Raw genomic sequence first — 20,414 nt, forward strand, 5'->3', positions numbered from 1 at the left:
TTCAATTCAAATCCTCTGACTCTTCCCATTGTACCACACTGCCTCTCTAAAGTATCTTGCAGGTTGGGAAACATGCAAATGAAGGAGTGAAGGAAATGTCATATGGTTCCCAGATGCCATTCCTTACACTATTTGCTGGTAGCAGTGGTACCATCACCAATATGTAGAAACATGAAAAACTCTATTAAGACAAAATTGCTTTATATTTTACTTAAGGTTGCCTGCATTCTTTGTTTCTCTTCATCTCCCACTCATATTTCAGTCCTAAAGTAGTGGTATCAAGCTAAAATAGAACCAAGGCCATTAAATTGGACTTAAAGATTCTTGAGGCCACATATTGCCTTAGAAAACCACATATTCATATTATCTATGTTGTGTTGTATTTTTATTTATCTGGTTAAATATTTTCTAATTACATTTTAATCTAGTTTGGCCCCACTTAGGCCATAATGCAGCCCTGTGTGGGCCACCTTTGCCTTACAAATATAGCTTCCTACCCCACTATTCAACTGAAACTGCTCTTTCCAATTTACTGAAGCTCTCCAAACTGCTAAATACAATGGCCTTTTCTTAGTCATTATGCTCCTTGAGCTCACTGCGACTTTGGACCACCCCCTTCCTCCAATGCTTTCTGTTTTTTAGCTTCCATGACCCTGCTGTCTCTTGGTTCTCCTATTTCTAAGTGCTCTTCAGTTTTCTGTGCTGAATTATCACCCTTTCACCTACTAAGGGTAGACATTTCTTAAGACTCTGTCATGGGCCCTTCTCTCTTTTCTCTCTATCTTGTTTCTTTGGGTAATTTAAATAGCTCTCATAGTTTTCATGATCATCTCTAAGTAAATGATTTCCAGATCTATATTTCTTTCTTGAACTTAATTCCTTCATTACCAAATGTCTGCTGGACATCTCCATCTGCATATTCTCTAGACATCTCAAACCCAGCATGTCTAAAACAGAACTCATTATATTCCCAAACCCACCCTTCTTCCCATATCCAAACCACTCTCTGCTCCAAACTTTCTTAATTATTTTGAGGATACCACTATCCTCCCTGTCACCCGGGTAAAGTCTTAGATGCATTCAGAACATCTGTAAGTCAAATACACAAACATTTATTAAATGTTTATTCTGTTCCAGGGCCAGTGATAAGTACCAGAGGATACAAAGTAAGGCAAAAACTGTCCCTGCCCTCAAGGAGCACACATTCTAAATGAGAAAACAACATGTAAACAACTACCATCAAGATATAAACATTCTTGATTGTTTCTTTCCCCTCACCCCTTCTTCTGCCAATATCTGTTGCTGATTGTCCTTTATTCTCTAAAAAGAATGTGGCATCGGAGAGGTGATGCCATGGTGTGCAAGTGAATTGGATTTAAGTAAGGGAGGGCTGAGCAAAGTCACCAGCCTCACTTTCTCCTCTGGAGTTATCTGGGTCCAGTGGCCAGATATAGATCAGGACAACTGGAGATGGCCCTGGGTGCAATGAAGAACTGTGGTCTTTTCAAGCTAAGGTTTTTAACAGGTCTCAGTTTGACTGAGGCAAAGCCCATTCAGGGATTAAGGCTTAATAAGAAATGACTGCCAATATCTAATAAAGTGCCAAACCCTGTTGATTTTTTTTCCTTTCATAGCATCTCTTGCTTGCATCTCCTTTCCTCACTCACTCAGCCACCATCTTGCTTCCGGCTATCATTACTTTTCACCTAGACATTTGTAATAGCCTCCCAATTGATCCCTTATTTTCAGTCTCTTTCCTCTCCAACTCAGCCTTCACATAGCTGCCAAGTAAACATCTTAAAACACATATCTGACCACGTCACCCTTTCCTTCATCATTTTCACTGGCTCGCTATATCTCTTTGCAAAGCACGGCTAAGAGGCCGTCTGCCATAGGAGGCTTTTCATGTTTCCCTTAGTTGTTTGTGCTATTCTTGATTAAAATTATTTTGTTCATATTTACACGTCAGAGTGTAAGTTGAACACTCTTCCCCCTAAATGTATGCTCCTTGAAGGCAAAGCTTCATGGTATTTTTGTCTTCATAATCCTAGCAAAATGCCTGACACGAAATAAGTGCTTAATATATTTTTAATTGAATTCCTTAATGAGTATTGTATAATCTACATGTTTGTTCATAGCATATATTGGCTCAGTATAGTTCTTTTGTGGGTACCATCCTCCATGACAAGATATTGAACAGACTAATCAAATATACACGACAGTTCACAACTTGATTCAGTCCCTACCCTAATGGAAATGACACTGTACTAGAGGAGATAGCGCATAGTCAAATCACTCCCATACAAAATGAAACAGGGTGAATGCCTAAATGTGCTTCGGACTAAGTGATTTGACAGTTCTCTGGGGTATAAGATCATCATTTTTTTTTAAACTTATGGTTGGTGAAGTTGTTCTTCACTTCTCACAGAATCATAGAGTTGGCGGGAACCTCAGAATCTGTTCAGTCTATGACAGTGGGTAGCATTTTGTGGCATAGTAGATAGAGTGAGTCTGGATTCAGAGGAACTGGGTTCAAAATTGCAAATTGAATGTACACCATGAGTAAGACCTTGGGCAAATCATTTTACTTTTCGAAGCCTCGGGTACCTCAACAGATGATTCCTAAGGTCTCTTATGGCCCTAAATTGATGGTCCTAACCTTTGCTGGTGAGAGGTAACAAAGGCAGTTTTCAAAAAAGATCTTGATAAGCTAGTATGAATCTAATAAGATGAAACAAAACCGAGATAAATGTAGTGTAAGTAAAATCAACTTCACAAATTAATCCACAAACATTTATTAAGTGCTTACTCTGTGGCAGGCATTTTGCCAAGTACTGGGAATACAAAGAAAGGCGGAATTTCCTCTCCTCTGAGAATACATTCTAATGAGAGAAATAACATGCAAACATACAACTGGGTTAAAAGGAGATTTATGCAGATAGATGTAAAGTAATATGAAAGGGGAGGGCATCAGTAGGTGGGTGGCCTGAAAAAGGCTTCCTGCAGAAGGCAGGATTTGAGGTATGTCTTAAAGGAAGTCAGGTTAAATAAGAGCAGTGAAGGGGCAGAGCATTTTAGGTGCAGAGGTAGCCAGTGCCAAGACATGAAGATGGGAGATGGAGCACCATGTCAGAGGAACTGAAAGAAGGCCAATAATATTGGAGCACAGAGTATGCAGGGGAACAAGTGCAAATTGGAGGAGGCACGGGGAGATGATTCCAATCTTGGAGTTAACTTCCATTCCTCACGTTTTCTCTCTCCATATATGTGATCATATCTTTCTTCTGAAGAAGACCTGAGAGTTTTAGCAGATAGAAAACTCAACGTGAGGTAGCAGTGTCTTATGGCAGCTAAAAAATACTGATGCAAAATCACCAACATTAAGAAAGCCATAGTATCTAGGGCTGGGGAAGTGAGAGGTCAGAACATAACTGGGTTATTGTATTCAGTAGTAGGTACTACACATTAGAAATCATATTGACAATCTAGAAAGCATCTATAGGAAGGCAAGAAGAATGCCTTGTGATTATATTGTATATTAATTATATTTTTGTTATTATTGTTGTTCTGTCATTTCAGTTGTGTCCAACTCTTTGTGATCCTATTTTGGGGTTTTCTTGGCAAAAGTGGCTTATCATTTCCTTCTCTAGTTCATTTCACAGAGGAGGAACTGAGGCAAACAGGGTTGAGTGACTTGCCTAGGATCACACAGCTACTAAGTGTCAGATGCTGGATTTTAACTCATGCAGATGGGTCTTTCTGATTTCAGGTTCAGTGATCTGTCACCTAGTTGCCCCCATTAATTATATTACATATCAAGTAATATAAAATGATATAATATTTGTAAAACATGGCAAACCTTAAAATGCTTTATAAATGCTAGTTATTATGTTGTTGTTGTTGTATCATATGGAGATTAGTTGAATGATATTTCACTCAGTTTAGTAGAGAAACCCTGGGGCAATGGTGTGGTATAGAATGGCATGATAACTGCCTGTGGAAGAGATTTGACTTGTTCTGTTTGGCCCCAGAGGAGATAACTAGGAGTAATGGGTAGAAGTTATAAAAAGGCAAAATTAAGTTTGATATAAGGAAAAACATCCTAATGATTAGATTGGTCCAAAGGGGAAATGAATTGTCTTGGGAAATACACATCTGAGCACTCCCTCTCTGTGTCCTTTGCTGGATCATCATCCGTATTCTGCCCTCTAGCTGGGTGTACCCCAGGACTTAGTCCTGGGCTCTGGTCTCATCTCTAAATTCTCTCTCTCTTGCTAATCTCATCAGTCCTCAGAGATTCACTTATTTCTATTCAGATGACCCCTTCATCTGTGTATCAAGCCCCAACCTTCTTCTGAGCCTTAGTCTTGCATCATTAATTGCCTAGTGGACCTTTCCAATCTGACGGCCTCTCAGCACATCAAACTCACTCTGTCCAAAGCAGAATTCGTTATTGTTTCCCCCAAGAATACCGTTTGCTCTTTTTCTTTACTTCTCAGTTTTGTTTGAGAAAACTCCCTTCCTTCCATTTGCCCAAGTTTACAATCTTAGAGTTTTCCTCAGCTCCTCATTCTCTCTGACCCCACATATTCAACTATTTGCCAAATCTTGCTATTTCTACCTCCGTAACACCTCTCATATGGGTATTCCTTCTACTCACCCAGGACTGTTGTAGTAGCCTCCTTATTGGTGTCTTGACCTTAAGTTTACCCCTTCTCCAATCCATCTTCCACATGGCTACCAAAATATTTTTTCCTAAAGCACAGTTCTGACCATGCCACTCTCTCAAGAACCTTCAGTGGCTCCTTATTACTTCTAGGATCAAATACAAATTCCTCTGTTTAGCCTTTGCAGTGGGCTTCAGCTTGCCTTTCCAGCCTTATTATACATCATCCTCTTTTACACACTCTTTGACTCAGTCCAAATGACCTTCTTACTTTTCTTCACACATGAAATCCACGTCCTTTATCTTTGCCTTCACATTTCTACACCTCCATTCCTAGAATGTACTTCCTGTTCATCTCTACTTGTAATCTCTATTGTTGTTCAGTCATTTCAGTCGTGGCTGACTCTTTGTGACCCCATTTGAGGTTTTCTAGGCAAAGATACTGGAGTGGTTTGCCATTTCCTTCTCCAGCTCTTTTTACAGAGGAAGAACTGAGGCAAACAGGGTTAAGTGACTTGCCCAGGGTCACACCACTAGTGTCTGAGACCAGTTTTGAACTAAGGTCTTCTTGACTCCATGCCCTGTACTCTCCCACTGAATCTACTAGCTGCCCCCAGATTCCCCAGATTCCTTCAAAGTATAACTCAAAGGGTCCTTCTTATGTGAAGCCTTTCCTGACCATCTTCTCCACCCCCTACCAGGTGCAAATGTTTCTACTGGAAATAACCTTGTATTTCTTTTATATATATTTTATATTGCAGAGGCATAGTGATGTGTGTGTGTGTGTGTGTGTGTGTGTGTGTGTGTGTGTGTATGTGTGTGAGAGAGAGAGAGACAGAGAGAGAGACAGAGAGAGAGAGAGAGAGAGAGAGAGAGATAGAGAGCTAATCTCAGAGTTAGGAAGACCTGGGGTTAGATCTTGACTCTGACATACACTAATTATAGGATCTAGGGTAAGTATCTTAACTGTTTAGTGGCCTAGAGAATTTTCTAAGATATAAATTGCAGAGAACGTGCCATCTACAATGGTAGATGAAGTGCCTCACAGGTCTTTTTTTTTTTTTAAAGCTACATACTTATTTATGTATATTTGGTCTCTCCCAACAGAATGTAATCTCCTTGAGGACAGGGACTTTTGTTTTTGTATCTCCAGTGCCTAGCTTAGTGCTTGGCACATAGTAAATGATTAATAAATGCTTATTGATGATTGATTGATAGAGAGTTTACTTACCTCTGCCTCATGGAGTACCTTCCTTCTTTTAAGATACAGCTCAAGTACTACCTTCAATACGAAGTCTTTCCTGATCCTTCCAATTGCTAGTATCTTCCCTTTCAAACAATCTTGTATTTAACTACTTTGCATTTATTTCCTTGTATTTATGTTGTTGATTTTTTATATGTCTTTATAGCCCTCATTAAAAATGTAAGGAGAGATTGTTTCCTTCTTTGTACTTGTATCCACAGTGCCTGGTACATAGTAGGTGATTAATAACCATTTGATTGATTGATTGATTTTTCTCCCTCTCACTAGAAGTCTTCAAATAAAGGCCAAGTGACCGCTTGTCAGGCAACAATGGGAGTTCTTGTTCAGGTTGGACTGAGTCATCTCCAGAGTCCCCCACAATGGAGATTCTGAGTTCCTGTTCTTCCTCTTCCCTAACTCCCCCACCTCACTTAATCTACCCTAACACAAGCATCCCCTCTTCCTGTTCTGGCTCAGATTGAACTATTTATGTGTAACTTTATTTATGTTGTTATATAAGCAATCTGGAAGACCCAACTTTGAAGAATAACCCACTCTCTGTTGGGTTATAGGGATAGATTTTGTGAAGTAGAAATCTTCACATAGCTTAAACAGGCCTCAAATCAGATGGGATCTTGTCAGTGGGAGGAAAGGGAATTTTTCCTCCTAGGAAACATGGCTAGGCTTCTGTGATTTAATTTGAAAAATTCTGACTTGCAAATATATTTAAAAAAATCATTACACCCACAAAATGCAGCCGGATGAATTTGCTCTTGTCCCACCCATACTTACTAAGACCACCCACTCCTTTTTCTAGCATCTCTCTCTACTCTTCTCTGTTACCAGCCTAAGAAAACTGTCTATACGAAATGGATGTGGGAACTAAAGATTACAAGACAGATTTTAAAAGAAAATTCTATTTTTTTTTTTACAATCACTGCTTCTTATTGCAAAGGCTGGAATTCTATATATTTGAGTAAGACCTCTCTCTAATGCTTAAGGAAATGTAGCCAACCCTGGGTTGGATATTATGTGATATTGTGGATATTTTCACTTATTTATTTATTTTTTGGCTAAGCAATGGGGTTAAGTGACTTGCTCAGGGTCACACAGCTAGTAAGTGTCAAGTGTCTGAGACCAGATTTGAACTCAGGTCCTTCTGACTCCAGGGCTGGTGCTCTATCCGCTGCGCTACCTAGCTGCCTTCAATATTTTGGATATTTTCAATTCAACTTTACAAATATTTTTGATAAATAAGTGTGTGTGTGGGGGGGTTGGGTATAAGTGTGGCACCACACAATATGTACAGAGATAAATAATATATACAAAATAAAATTTTAGAAAAATAATTTCAGATGGCTAATACTTGGGGGAAATTTGGAAAGGCCTCCTTTAGGAAGTGGAACTTGAGTTGAGCCTTGAAGAATTAGAGGTTCCAAGAGGTTGAGGTGAGGCTGGAGAATGTTCTAGGAATAGTGGATGCCTTTGACATCGAGATGGGAGATGGAAAGACACATAGAGGGAACATCTTGTGACCTAGTTTGACTGGAATGTAGAATACATGAGGGGGAGTAGGGTAGAATTAGTGTGGAAAGAAAGGTTGGAGTCAGATAGTGAAGGGTTTTACATACTGGACAAAGAGCTCTATATTTGGTCTTAGCAGCAATAAAGAACCACTGAAACTTTTCTTGAACAAGAGAGTAGTATAATCAAACCTGAGTTTTAGGAATATCAGTTTGGCATCTCTATGTAAGACGAATTGGAGAGGGGGGAGGTTGGAAGACCCATTAGGAGCCCATTTCAATAGTCCAGGCAAGAAAGGATGAGGACTCAACTTAGGGTGTTATGATCAATTGACCTCATAGGTTTTGATTCAGTTTTATACCTTCCTAACAGATGATATGTCTTCTACCTTTAAAGCAATCAAATTTTAAAGTCAAATAACATTTATGCTTACTCGAACACTACCTCCTATTTCTTTTTGAACAATTTTAATTATTTTAAACTTATGGAATACAATAAGCATTTCTATAACAGCATAATAAAGAAGATACTATCTTCTATTTCTTTAGACTTTGAGGTTTACAAAATGTTTTTCTCATAACAACCCTATGAGTTAAGCATCCCCCTCACTTATGAATTTATTTATATAGGGAATTTCCAGTGATAGAAATGTGCAACTTATAATCTTAGGAAATTGCCTGGGGTCACTGAGAAATTAAATACCTTGAGCAGAGTTATGCTATTAATATATGTCAGAAACAGGATTTGAACCTAGATCTTTAAAGGCTGACCTTTTATCCACTAAGCCATGATGATTCTTGGGGGATTAGTACAGGTGTTATCATCATCGTCATCGTCATCATCATAATCATCATTGTTACCATTTTACAGGTGAGAAAACTGAGGTTCAGAGAAGGTAAATGACTTGCCCAGGGTCAAACAACTTAAACCTGGTTCTCTTGATGGGAAGACAGTGTAGTACCATGAAAAAAGCCCTGGCTCTGGAGTGAGAGTATTTAGGTTTAAATCCTGCTATTGACCTTGATTGAATCATTTGACTTCCCTTTGTCTCAGTTCCTTATCTGTAAAATGGAGGAGTTAGATTAAGTGACATCTGATGCCATCATGCTACTTCTCTAATTCACTTAATCAATGTATGATAGTTAAATTAATTCAGTCATGTGGTATAGTGACAAGAACATTAGATTTAAAATCAGAAGACTAGGTTCAAATCTTGACTCTACTATCTGTGTGACCATGGGAAAGCCAATTAATTCTTTGGGCCTCAGTTTTCTTTTCTGTAAAATGAGGGATTTGGACTAACTGAACAACCAGGTATCTTCTTGGTCATTTGATTGCCTACTATGCACAAGGCATTGTGCTAGAATACTGCTGGGCATAGAAACAGGCATGGTGAACTATTTGGAAATGTGAAATTATACATCAAAGAAACCAGGTGATGGCTGATGGAGATCAAAGGAGAATTAGAGCTGTTAATCACCTGGTGTCACCTCTGACAGTTGTTTTTAGAACAAATTAGACTTGAAATTACTTTTCAGCTATTACCAATGGCCAGCTTAGGGGACAAGAGTGCCATCTCCCTAGCAGTCTTTCCCCTTTCCTTAGTCCACCCCCCCACCCCCATCCAAGACATACATACTAATTAGATCTACTATGCATTCTGTGGAGTTATAGGGGTCCTTCAGATAAGGTATCTGGGGAGAACTGAGCAAGGCTGTTGTAGAGCAACAGCAAAAATGTACATTACAATTTAATGTTTGTTTTAGGTCATTTGTGGATTTATATTTACATGATCTTCTACCAAGTGAAGTAAAATCTCAATAATCCAAACTCTATCACATTAAAATTTATGATCATTTGACCTAGACTAGGCTGAAATTTACCTTTCTACCATCTTCAATGAAAGATTGGCTAAATATTAGTGTAAATATAATTTCTAGATGTCTGCTTAACCTGTTTAAGAGTGAACTATCTTTTTTTTCCCACTCAATAGTATTTTAATTTTTACAATTACATGTAAAGGTAGTTTTCAACATTCACTTTTGTGAGATTTTGAGTTCCAAACATTTTTCTCTCTCTTTCCCCTTCCCTTTTCCCCAAGACAGCGGGCAATCTGATATAGTCTATACATGTCCAATCATATCAAACATATTTCCACATTAGTCATTTTGTGAAGGAAGAATCAGAACAAAAGGGAAAAAGGATGAGAAAGAAAAAAAAAACAACAAAAAAGGAGAAAATAGTATGCTTCAATTTGCATTCAGACTCCATAGTTCTGTCTCTGGATGTGGATAGAATTTTCCATCATGAGTCTTTTGGAATTGTCTTAGATCATTGTATTGCTGAGAAGAACTAAGTCTATCAAAATTGATCATCACACAATGTTGCTGTTACTGTGTACAATGTTCTCCTGGTTCTATTCACTTTACTCATCATCAGTTCATGTAAACCTTTCTAGGTTATTCTGAAATCCGCTTGTTCGTCATTTCTTATAGCACAATAACATTCCATTCCATTCATATACCACAACTTGTGTAGCCATTCTCCAAATGATAAACATCCCCTCAATTTTCAATTTTTTGCCACCACAAAAAGAGTTGCTGTAAATATTTTTGTACATGTGAGTCCTTTTCCATTTTTTTATGATGTCTTTGGGATGCAGACCTAGTACTGATATTTCTGGAGCAAAGGGCGTGCAGAGTTTTATAACGCTTTGTGCATAGTTCCAAATTGCTCTCCAAAATGGTTGGATCACTTCACAACTCCACCAATAATGCATTTGTGTTCCAATTTTCCCACATCTTCTCCAACATTTATCATTTTCCTTTTTTTTTTGTCATATTAGCCAATCTGATAGGTGTGAGGTGGTACCTCAGAGTCATCTTAATTTGCATTTCTCTAATCAAAAGTGATTTAGAACACTTATTCATATGACTATAGATAGCTTTGATTTCTTCCTCTGAAAACTGCCTGTTAATATCCTTTGACTCTTTATCAATTTGGGAATGGCTTGTATTCTTATAAATTTGACTTAGTTCTCTATATATTTGAGAAATGTTGCCTTTATCAGAGACACTTGCTGTGAAGATTGTTTCTCAGCTTCATTCCTTCCTTTCTCTCTCTCTCTTTCTTTCCTTCCTCTCTCTCTCTTTCTTTCCTTCTTTCTTTCCCATTGTTAAGGAGGCAATTTCTTCTTTTTAAGTTATTTTTCACATTTGTAATAATTGTATTTTTCTAGCCTTCTCCTTGAGTGGGTGGAGGGGAGGGAAGGGAGAGAATAAAAAGTCTCTGTGCTTAAAAAAAAAGACATGAAGTGTCCTGTGTAAGGAGCAGTGAGGAGATCAGTGTCACTGGATCTTGAGAGTGCTCACAATTTCCAAACTACATGGAATGAAAAGCTTTCAAACACAGAGACCTAGCCTAGAAACCCAAACCATATGGGAACAAGAGAGGTCATCCCTGTCATGCTGTGTGCTCCTGATCCACTAGGTGGCACAGTGGATGGGGAGCTGAAACTGGAGTCAGGAAGTCCTGAGTTCAAATGTGACCTCAGACACATACTAGCAGTGTGACCCTGGGCAAGGCACTTATCTGCTTGCCTCAGTTTCCTCATCTGTAAAATGGAGATAAAAATAACACCTACTTCCCAGAGTTATTGCGAGGATAAAATGAGATAATATTTGTCAAATACTTTGTGAATTGTTAAGCTCTTTATAAATGCCTCCTGTTATTGCTGGAGTTTTCCTAGAGATACTTTCCCTGATTTTTACAAATGAGTTTATCTTCCAACACTCTTATTCAGTTAAACAAAGAAGTCATTTTATCCACCTCCACAGTAATCTGAAGAACACTAAATATGCAATAATAGTAAGACTTTCCCTAGGACTCTTTCTATTTGAATCCTATCAAAAAAATGAGAAAAATGAGATAACAGCTAGAATCATAGTCATGATCATAGCTGACCTTTATGTACTAAGTTTTAGAAAGTGTTTGAAAGTTTTTTAAAAAAGGTTTTTGTAAAGTAAGTTGTAAGTTTTGTGAAGCATTTGAAAACACAGGAAGCTGTCACTTTCCTGAGAGTACTGGGGAAACTCAGATTTCTGCCCTGTTCTCACCATTTTGCATCTGGCTTCTGTTCCTATGTTGTGAATCCGTTTTCTTAGGCAAGGGCTGCCAGTCTATAAGAAACAATCTATTCCTTAGTGACAGAGAGAGCAGAACTCATCTTCATACATTTGTCTGCAAGTTTTTATGGAGGTGTGTTTTAGTTTTATTCCTACTGTTTCACTATTTGATGTGATCTTGCTCATATCCTGTCACCAATTTGGGACTTTAAAGATGGAAATTCCTCTACCTTTAAAATGGGGAAAATAGAATTCTAGATTTATATGTAGAAGGAACTGTAGTTTTTTATCTAGTTCAACCATGTCATTTTACAGATGAGTTAAGTGACTTTCCCAAAGTCACATAGGTAGTAATTGGTGCAACTGAGATTTGGAACCAAGTTTTCTGATTCCAAATCTAATTCTTTCTACTGTCTTTCTACATCAATAATAATAATATTGACCCTGCCTTTCTCACAGAGTTGTAGTGTGATCCAAATGAGACAATTTCTGTAAAAGTATCTTGAAAATGATGAAGTGTCGTACAAGTGTAACTATTGTTGCTAGAGCCTCTCTTTTAATCCTCTCTATAACCAAGCAGTATACTTATCATAAAACCCTTCATGGAGATAGAGATAGTGTAGATAGAAACTGTTCTTAAGTGCTTAAAGATAATGATTTTGAAGCTACTCTACCTTCTCTTCTCCAAGGAAAACCTTCCCAATTTCTAAATCCTGTTTTTTACCCTTTGAATCATTTGTAGATGTTTATTAATTATAAATGTTAACTCATACTGTTTGCTAAGCATTGATATTGTCCTCAGTAGCTTGAGATTCTCTTGGGTAATAGGGGATATAATATGCCTTTTGTTGCTGGGGATATTATATAAGATAAGTCATAGGATCATAGATATACAGCTGAAAAGAACCTTTGTTATTCCTGAGTCATTTTTCAGTCATGTCTCATTCTTTGTGACCCCTTTTAGGGTTTTCTTGGTAAAGATAATGAAGTGGTTTGCCATTTCCTTCTCCAGATCATTTTATAGATGAGGAAATGGAGGCAAATAGGGCTAAGTTACTTGCCCAGAGTCACACAGCTAGTAAGTGTCTGAGGCTGAATTTAAACTCGGATCATCCTGACTCTAGGGCTGGCACTCTATCTACTGTGCCACCTAGCTGCTCTGGAAGGGACCTGATGAGATCATTCAATCTTCTAGAGGGAACTGAGCCCCGGGAAAGTTAGGTGATTCATCCAGGGTCACATACAAAGTAAATGGCAGAGAGAAGGTTAGAATCCAGGTCCTCTGACCTGAAAGCCTATAAGCCTATGACCTTCATACAAAATGCTATTGCTTCTATCTAATTCCAGGTAATTGTGAACGCACTGTAGGTTCTCCAGAAAGTAGTTTGGTCTCCCTAGATGAAAAGTACTCTAGTCACTTAACTTTGTACAATGATCTCAGTGAGTTAGGAGCTACCAGCAGATTGAAAGGCTCTAAGGACTGAGTCTATCACTGTCTTGCAGGCTTCCCAGGACTTCTTGACTGCTACACAGTTCAACTTCATCATCCGTAAATACAAAAGATACAGATGGCAAAAACGGATTTTACAGGTAAGATGCTGTCTTTTCTTTTCCACACACCCTACTAGCTAAGAATGTGACTGATCATATTTGCTAGGAAATGGTATAAACAAGGCCGGGGGAAAGGGGTCAGGACTCAATGGAAATACTCATCTTGGGACCATCAAATATAATCATATTTAACTCAGCCTTAAATATAAGTTCCTCAGGGGCAGCTAGGCAGCAGTGGATAGAGCACTGGCCCTGGACTCAGGAGGACCTGAGTTCAAATGCGGCCACAGACACCTGACGTTTACTAGCTGTGTGACCCTGGGCAAGTCACTTAACCCCATTGCCTAGCAAAAAACAAAAAAAAATATGTTAGCCCACTGAAAATTTCATCAGTCTGTCTTTGTTGTTGTTGTTGTTCAATCATTTCAATTATGTGATTCAATCACATGATCACTCTTTATGATCCCATTTGGGGTTTTCTCGACAGAGATGTTAGAATGGTTTTTTATTTCCTTCTCCAAGTCATTTTACAGATGAGGAAACTGAGGCAAACAGGGTTAAGTGACTTGCCCAGGGTCACATAACTAGTAAGTGTTTGGGGCCAGATATGAATGCAGGTCTTCATGATTTCAGGCCCTGTGCTCTATCTACTGTGACACCTAACTGCCACAGTCATATTTACCTCAGCTTTAAAGTTAAGTCACTCCAACTTATTAGCCCTTTGAAAGTTTTTACCAGCCGGTTATCTCTTATCAGAATAAATAAATTCCCACTTACTGAAGAGAGAAGACAGCCATTTTGGGGAGATACTTTAGAGGCAATTCATGTAACATATTAAAGTAGATGCCATCTATGATCTCTTCCAGCTCTGAAATTCTAGGATTGTAACATTTTTTTCTTCACCATTGGAATGGCATAAAGTCTCAGTGGTTCGGGGGCAGCAGCTACTGATATTACCTGGCTGGGTTTAATTGACAGACTGTATTCTATCAATGAAGATGAGCTCCCCAATTAGAGATGACTTTTGAGTTATTTTTTGCAATCGTTGCAATGGGTTGTGCTGAATCATTCATACTCCACAACCTTTAGTGGTCAAAGACAAGCATTTGTGAGAGAGCTTCCAAAGTTGGTAGAGTACATGGAGTAGTACAAAACCAACTATTTCATACGGAAATTAGACTCATGATCGGTCAGAAAAGACTTTTTAAATACTCATATCATAAGTCTAATACTCTGGTAGGTGCAATGAAGAATATAGAACAAATAAGTATAAGGAGCTTACTTAGTTGAGGCAAGACGCATGCTTGAAACAATTAAACAATATAAGTTAGTATCAGTAAGCAAGTTATGTGATATAGACCATAAACATGGTGGAGGTTAGAGAAGGGCATGATCAGTGTGGGTTAGAGTGGTTAGGGAATGAGAAGGTGGGGATTATTATTGTTAAGAACAACTGACAACCATACTTAGACACTTTAAGATGTGCAAAACATTTTCTTTATAAACATATGTGAGCCATGTCCATTTGTATCCATTTTGCAGATGAGGAAAGTAGGACTCAGAGAGGTTCAGTGACTTGCTCATGGTCACACAGCTATAACTATCAGAACTGAAATCTCAGACCAGGTCTCCTGACTTCAAGTATAGCAATTCTCTCCACTATCCCTTGCTAGCTATATAGGTTTGGACAGATTATACAATTAACATTTAAAAATTATTATTGTTCTTTCCCCTCTGTACACTTTGCCTCCTCAAGTAGACCAGAAACTTCTCTAAGTTTGGGGATATGCCTTATCCATCTACGTCCCCTGCAGTGCCTAGCATTATTTTGGCACACAACCAACACGGTGCTCAGGAAAGAAATTGAATGATTAATCAGGACTGAGGTCAACTTGGGTACTAGATCATGGCATGATTAATCAGATTTGGAACACAAGGGGACTTAGAAGTCATATAGTCTATCGCTTTATTTTACAGATGAGAAAGCTAAGGGCCAGTGAGGTTATGGGTCTTGTGCCAAGTAAAACGTAAGGTAACAGAGTTAGGGTTAAAAAAAGTAGACTTCCTGTATGAAAACCTGTGTTCTTTCCATTTTTTCCACTTGCCTCTCAATTCATACAAAATGATCCCCTATGTATTCTACCCCAATAAACCCAAATCCCAGTGCTATCCACTGGGTACTTTGTAAGCAGTCACATTTAATCACTGTGGCTATAAAAATTCACAGTTTACAAATTGCTTTCAGGTCTGATGATTCTCTTCTTGTTACCTTGTCAAGGTGGAGATTCTCTCTAGAACTCCACCTAGACTGTGCTCTGCATGATTAGAAATTAGTTGAGAGCAATGAAGTGATACAGTCCATATGATGGACTCTGATTTTGATGTCTACCAGCTGCTTGTCTTCTTTGGCAAAGAAATTAGTAGTAAAAGAAGCATTAAAGAATTTCAGAGCTAGTGGGGACCTCAGGTGCCATCCTGGATCTACTTTTTCCTTACCAAGAATCCACCCCATAATATTGTCAACAAGTAGTCCACTAGATTGTTGGTGAAGGGGAGCCTGCTTCTTTAGGCTGTCCTTTCCATCTTTGGCAGCTCCAATCATAAGGAAGCTTTTCCTTATTCTAAATCTATCGCTGCCTCCTGCAACTTCCTCCTGTTACTTCTAGCTCTCTCCTCTAGGATCAAGCAGAGCAAGTTTTAATCTCTCCTCCATACGACAACTCTTTAAATTCTTGAAGACAGCTATCATGTTCTCCTTAAGTTTTCTCCTGAGCAAGCCATGTCATTAACTCCCTGATGTCATGGTCCTCTTTGAGAACGAAGGACAAACACAACCTGTGAGTAGTCTGAGCTGCCTGAATGGGGACCCAGCTGGCCAGTTCCAATTGGGTAACTCAACTCATTCTCTTCTCCTCTCCTTCTCCTCTCTTCTCCCCTTACTTCAGGGTGTTCTGCCCAAAGGAGGGTAAATTTGGATGGCCAAAAGCTGTCTAGTTAACTTGGGGTTTACTGGCTGGATTTCTTTCTCAAAGACCAAGCCTTAAAGCTAATTCACTCTGGAGCTCATCGATTGGACAACAATAGGTCCCTGCCCAAGCACCGCTTGATAGTTATTTTTTGGGCCCTCCTGGCTCAGAATGAATGTAAATAGTAACGGTTTCTCTTTTGGCCAGTAATACTGAGGGTCTTCCCTTCCCAGTTTGATTAAAGGGGTCATCCCTTGACTCACTTCTTAAAGAGGCCTATTCACTGAATGGGCATTGCCTCACTCAAAGTGAGAACCTGAAGAGACCTTAGTTTAAAAGGGCCAGGGTCTCCCATTGCATCCTGAACCACGTCCTATCCTCCTGATGAATATGTGACCACTGGACCCAGATGTTGCTGGAGAAGAAAGTGAGGTTGGTGACCTTGCACTGTCCTCCCTCACTGAAATCAAAGTCAATTTCAAGTCATGTCATCAACTCCCTGATGAGGACAAACACAAGTTTTCTTCTATAGTCTAGGCATTCTTTATTTCTTCAACCAATCCTTCTTTGGCATGGTCTTTCATCTTCTTATTATCTAATGTTCTTTCTAAAATACCTAGAAAGGAGCAGAATACCCCAGCTATGGTCTAGTCAGGCCTAGTATTTTAGAGCTCACTCCCTACCTTCCTCATTCAGAACATCAGCCTCTCTTAAATTAAGCCTAATATCACTTTTTGATACTGTCATGTTACAACACTGATTTAAATTGGAGTTGCAGTTCCCTAAAATTCCCATATCTTTGTTCAGAAGAACTTGTGTAATTGATATTTTGGGTCTTAGTGTAAAACTTTATGTTAATCACTATTAGATTTCATCTTATTAGGTCATGGATTTAAAACTGAAGAAGACTTCAGATTTAGTTCCTTGTCAAGTTAATAAATGTTTATTAAGTGCCTACTCTATGCCTGGCACTACATCAAGTATGAGGCATACAGAGAAAGTAAAAAACAGTCCCTGCCCCCAAGAAACTCATCTTCTCACGGGGGATATAAGTAAATAGCTAGGCACATACAAGGCATACATAGAGTAGATACAAGTCATCTTAGAAAGGAAGGCACATGTTCTGACATTCTGAGATCTTTTTTGGACCCTAACTCTATCATCCATTATACTAACTCTCCTTCCCAACTTCATGTCATCCACAGATTTGATAAGCGTTTTTCTAATGTCTATATGAAAGTTAGTGGAAAAAACAAAATAACACCCAAGAACTTTGACCAGAAGCAGAGAACCAATGACAGATTTCTGAGGCAGTACACCAGAGACCTTCTTCCATTGATGACAACTCTTTTGATTCAATTCAATCTATTTAATTAGCTCTGAATCCAGCTATTATTTCTAGTGTATATCTCTCTATCTTGTCATGAGGACAGAATGAAGAAGAGTAAATTTTTATTCAATATTTCCCAGCAGAAGCATATCTAAGAAAGTTTTGTAGTCATTCTCCTTGCATCATAAACACATTACCTATTTATATACATCCTCTAACTCTGGAAGCAGTTAAGTGATATCAGGTACTATGGCTTTATGTTTCACAACCTCTTTTCCCCACTTCCTAAGTCTAATACTCAATCCAATACCTTATGAATGCTATCCATTCTTTTCCCACCTTCCCCACCATCATTTAATTTAAGTATTAGTTTTTGATTTAATTCCATTTTTTATTTGGAGGCAGCTGCAGTACAATGGAAAGGGCCTTGAACTTATAGTTTCAGGACCTGAGTTTGAATCTTGGCCCTACCACTTACTATCTGTGCAACTATGGGCGAGTCACTTAGCCCCTCTGGGCCTTGATTTCCTCATATGAAGAGTATTTGTGGTGTTAAAGTCAAATAGAAATGGATCCCCGTGGGCCACATATTAGCTTTGAAAACCACAAATTAATACCATCCATGTGATATTAAATGTTTATTAATAAATGTTTTGTTAAACATTTCACAATTACATTTTGATCTAATTTTGGCCACTCTTGGGAGTTTTGGAGCCGTATTTGTCCTGCAGGCCTTGAGTTTGATGCCTCTGAACTAGATGATCTATAGGGTCCCTTCCAGTCTCTTAAGCTGTGATCCTATGATCTAGCCAGCCCAAGCCACAAAAGTCCTGTTTCTATGCCTCCTCATGTTATACAGCTGACCCTTTAAGGTCCTTGAAGGCAATGACAGCACAGTCTGGCAGTTCCCGTCTGTTTGGATCTGAGGAAGAGAAACACAGCTCATGCTCAAAAGGGACCTTATGTAGGTAAATGCCATTGATGTTAAAATAGGATAAAGCAAGGGCGTGTGCCAATCTGTACTAGAGCCACCTGGAACCTCTTTGCCCTGATCTGTAGCATTCCCCAGAACACAAGAGATCTACCAGGATTACAGCTCTTGTATGCTGACTTTTCTACTGTTATATAGTCAAAAGAAGACAAAAGAGGCAGGAGCCTTTTTTGAACACACCCAATCTGGGGTAAGGAGAGCCCAGGCAAACCTAACAAATTTGTATAAAAATGCACACACAGATTGATAAGATTCCTTTGGTGCTAAGTGGTTAACCTTATGGATTTCTTAATCGTATTAACTGCTTGTCTAGATGTTCCCCACTAGCCTATCCCTTCTCTCCTTGTCCCCTGCCTCCTGCCTTCTACCTTTTAAACCCAGGGGAAGGGGCCTAGTCTGGCCATGCTGCCTCATTGACATTTCTTCTATATTCCACACGATTCCTAAGACAAGATCAAGCACATAACATGAGCACTGCTCAGCAAAAACATTGGTTCTTTGATCAAGATTCAGTCTCATGAGGAGAATAAAACGAGAAATTAAGGCATGGCTTCTAATTAGATCTGGAAGGTCATAAGAGCATAGGATTATGGGATCATAATTGCAGAGCTAAAAGAAACCTTAGAGGTCATCAAGTACAACCTCCTCATCTGTAAGATGAGGAAACTGAGGCCCAGAGAGGTTCTATGGTTTGCCCAAGGTTACACAGCCAATTTCTAAGGGAGGATTTGAATCTTGATCTTCCTGGCTCCAAGTTCAGTGTTCTATCCATTACACCAATCTGCCTCTAGCTAGAAGGACTCTGAGCACCAGCCCAGTGAAAGACTTTTGACTTTCCAAAGGCTGGGTTAGCTAAATTGGGCAGAGAAGCTTATTTACAGAATGACTAGAAAGGCACAGAGGGTTTCTATCTGTTGACCAAAGTAATGCTCATGCAGATAGAATAATGGATCTTTTACAGTATAGTAAGATAAGCATCCCATTTGCATATAGATATATAGATATATGTAGGTAATTGATTTTGAGGTTGTCAGTTCTTTTAAATCAGGACCTATTTTTAATTCATTTTGCTTCATGAGTAGCTCAATACACATCAGCAGCATTAAATAAATAAGCAATAAATTAATAAAAATTTTGGCCCTTTTAATGTTTACTTTCCTCCCCTAAAATTTAAACTAGACTGCATACCCTGCAGCTTGAATGCTTAAATACATAATGAAAGAAATTCATCTACACATCTCTCTTTTTTCCTGTCTTCTGTAGGCCTTATAGTAAACTAATTATTTTAACGAGGGAACTGTGTTGTCTCAGTTTCCCTTCAAATTGATCCCTTAATAATTAGATGATGAAAAAGAACATGCTTTTAGAAGGCTAGAAATTTAACAACATACCACAAATGTATACTTAAAGAAAAAGAAATTGCCTAGGAAAATTAATTTGACTTCAGAACAGTGCTTTTAATTAAAGCTCAGCATAAAAATTCTCTCAGCAGTGGTGTGATATAGAACTATCTTGAGTGCCTTACTAACAAAAACAAGACTAAAATGAGTCAGTATGGGGTAATGGAAAGAACACCACATTTGGAGTTGGAAGACTTGGGTTAGAAATAAGTCCTAAACAAAGTAGATGTTCATTGATTAAAGAATTCCTAAACAAATTGGGGCACATGAATGTAGTGAAATATTTCTGTGCTATGAAAGAAATGAGGAATGCAATGAATACAGAAAAGCAAGGAAAGATCTATAGGAACTGATGCAGAGTGAAGTAAGCAGAGTCAAGAAAATATACACAGTGACTGGTATAACGTAAATGAAAAAAACATAAAGTAATCACAACTGAATGTTGCAAAATTATGAAGAACAAGCAGGGCTAGAAAAAAGAGATATGAGAAGATACCTCCCCTCACATCCCCATCCCTCCCCCTTCCAGCAGTGCAGAGGTGGGAGGTCCACAAGTATTGTACATAGCACATATGTGTAGAATTTTTCAATGTATTGATCAGTTATCGTGATTATTTTT

The 20,414-nt window shown here is 38.6% G+C and overlaps 1 protein-coding gene across 1 annotated transcript in view; it reads left to right on the forward strand.

The window, feature by feature from the left end:
* Positions 1-20,414, forward strand: part of LOC114032499 — a 119,283-nt gene that overhangs the window by 39,701 nt on the left and 59,168 nt on the right. Inside the window, exon 3 of the mRNA XM_027847816.1 lies at positions 13,061-13,147. Coding sequence (XP_027703617.1) covers positions 13,061-13,147 — 87 coding nt within the window. The remainder of the gene's footprint in view (positions 1-13,060; positions 13,148-20,414) is intronic.

This window comes from Vombatus ursinus, unplaced genomic scaffold (genome assembly GCF_900497805.2).
Source record: "Vombatus ursinus unplaced genomic scaffold, bare-nosed wombat genome assembly UNPS02000580.1, whole genome shotgun sequence".
Classification (NCBI taxonomy): domain Eukaryota; kingdom Metazoa; phylum Chordata; class Mammalia; order Diprotodontia; family Vombatidae; genus Vombatus; species Vombatus ursinus.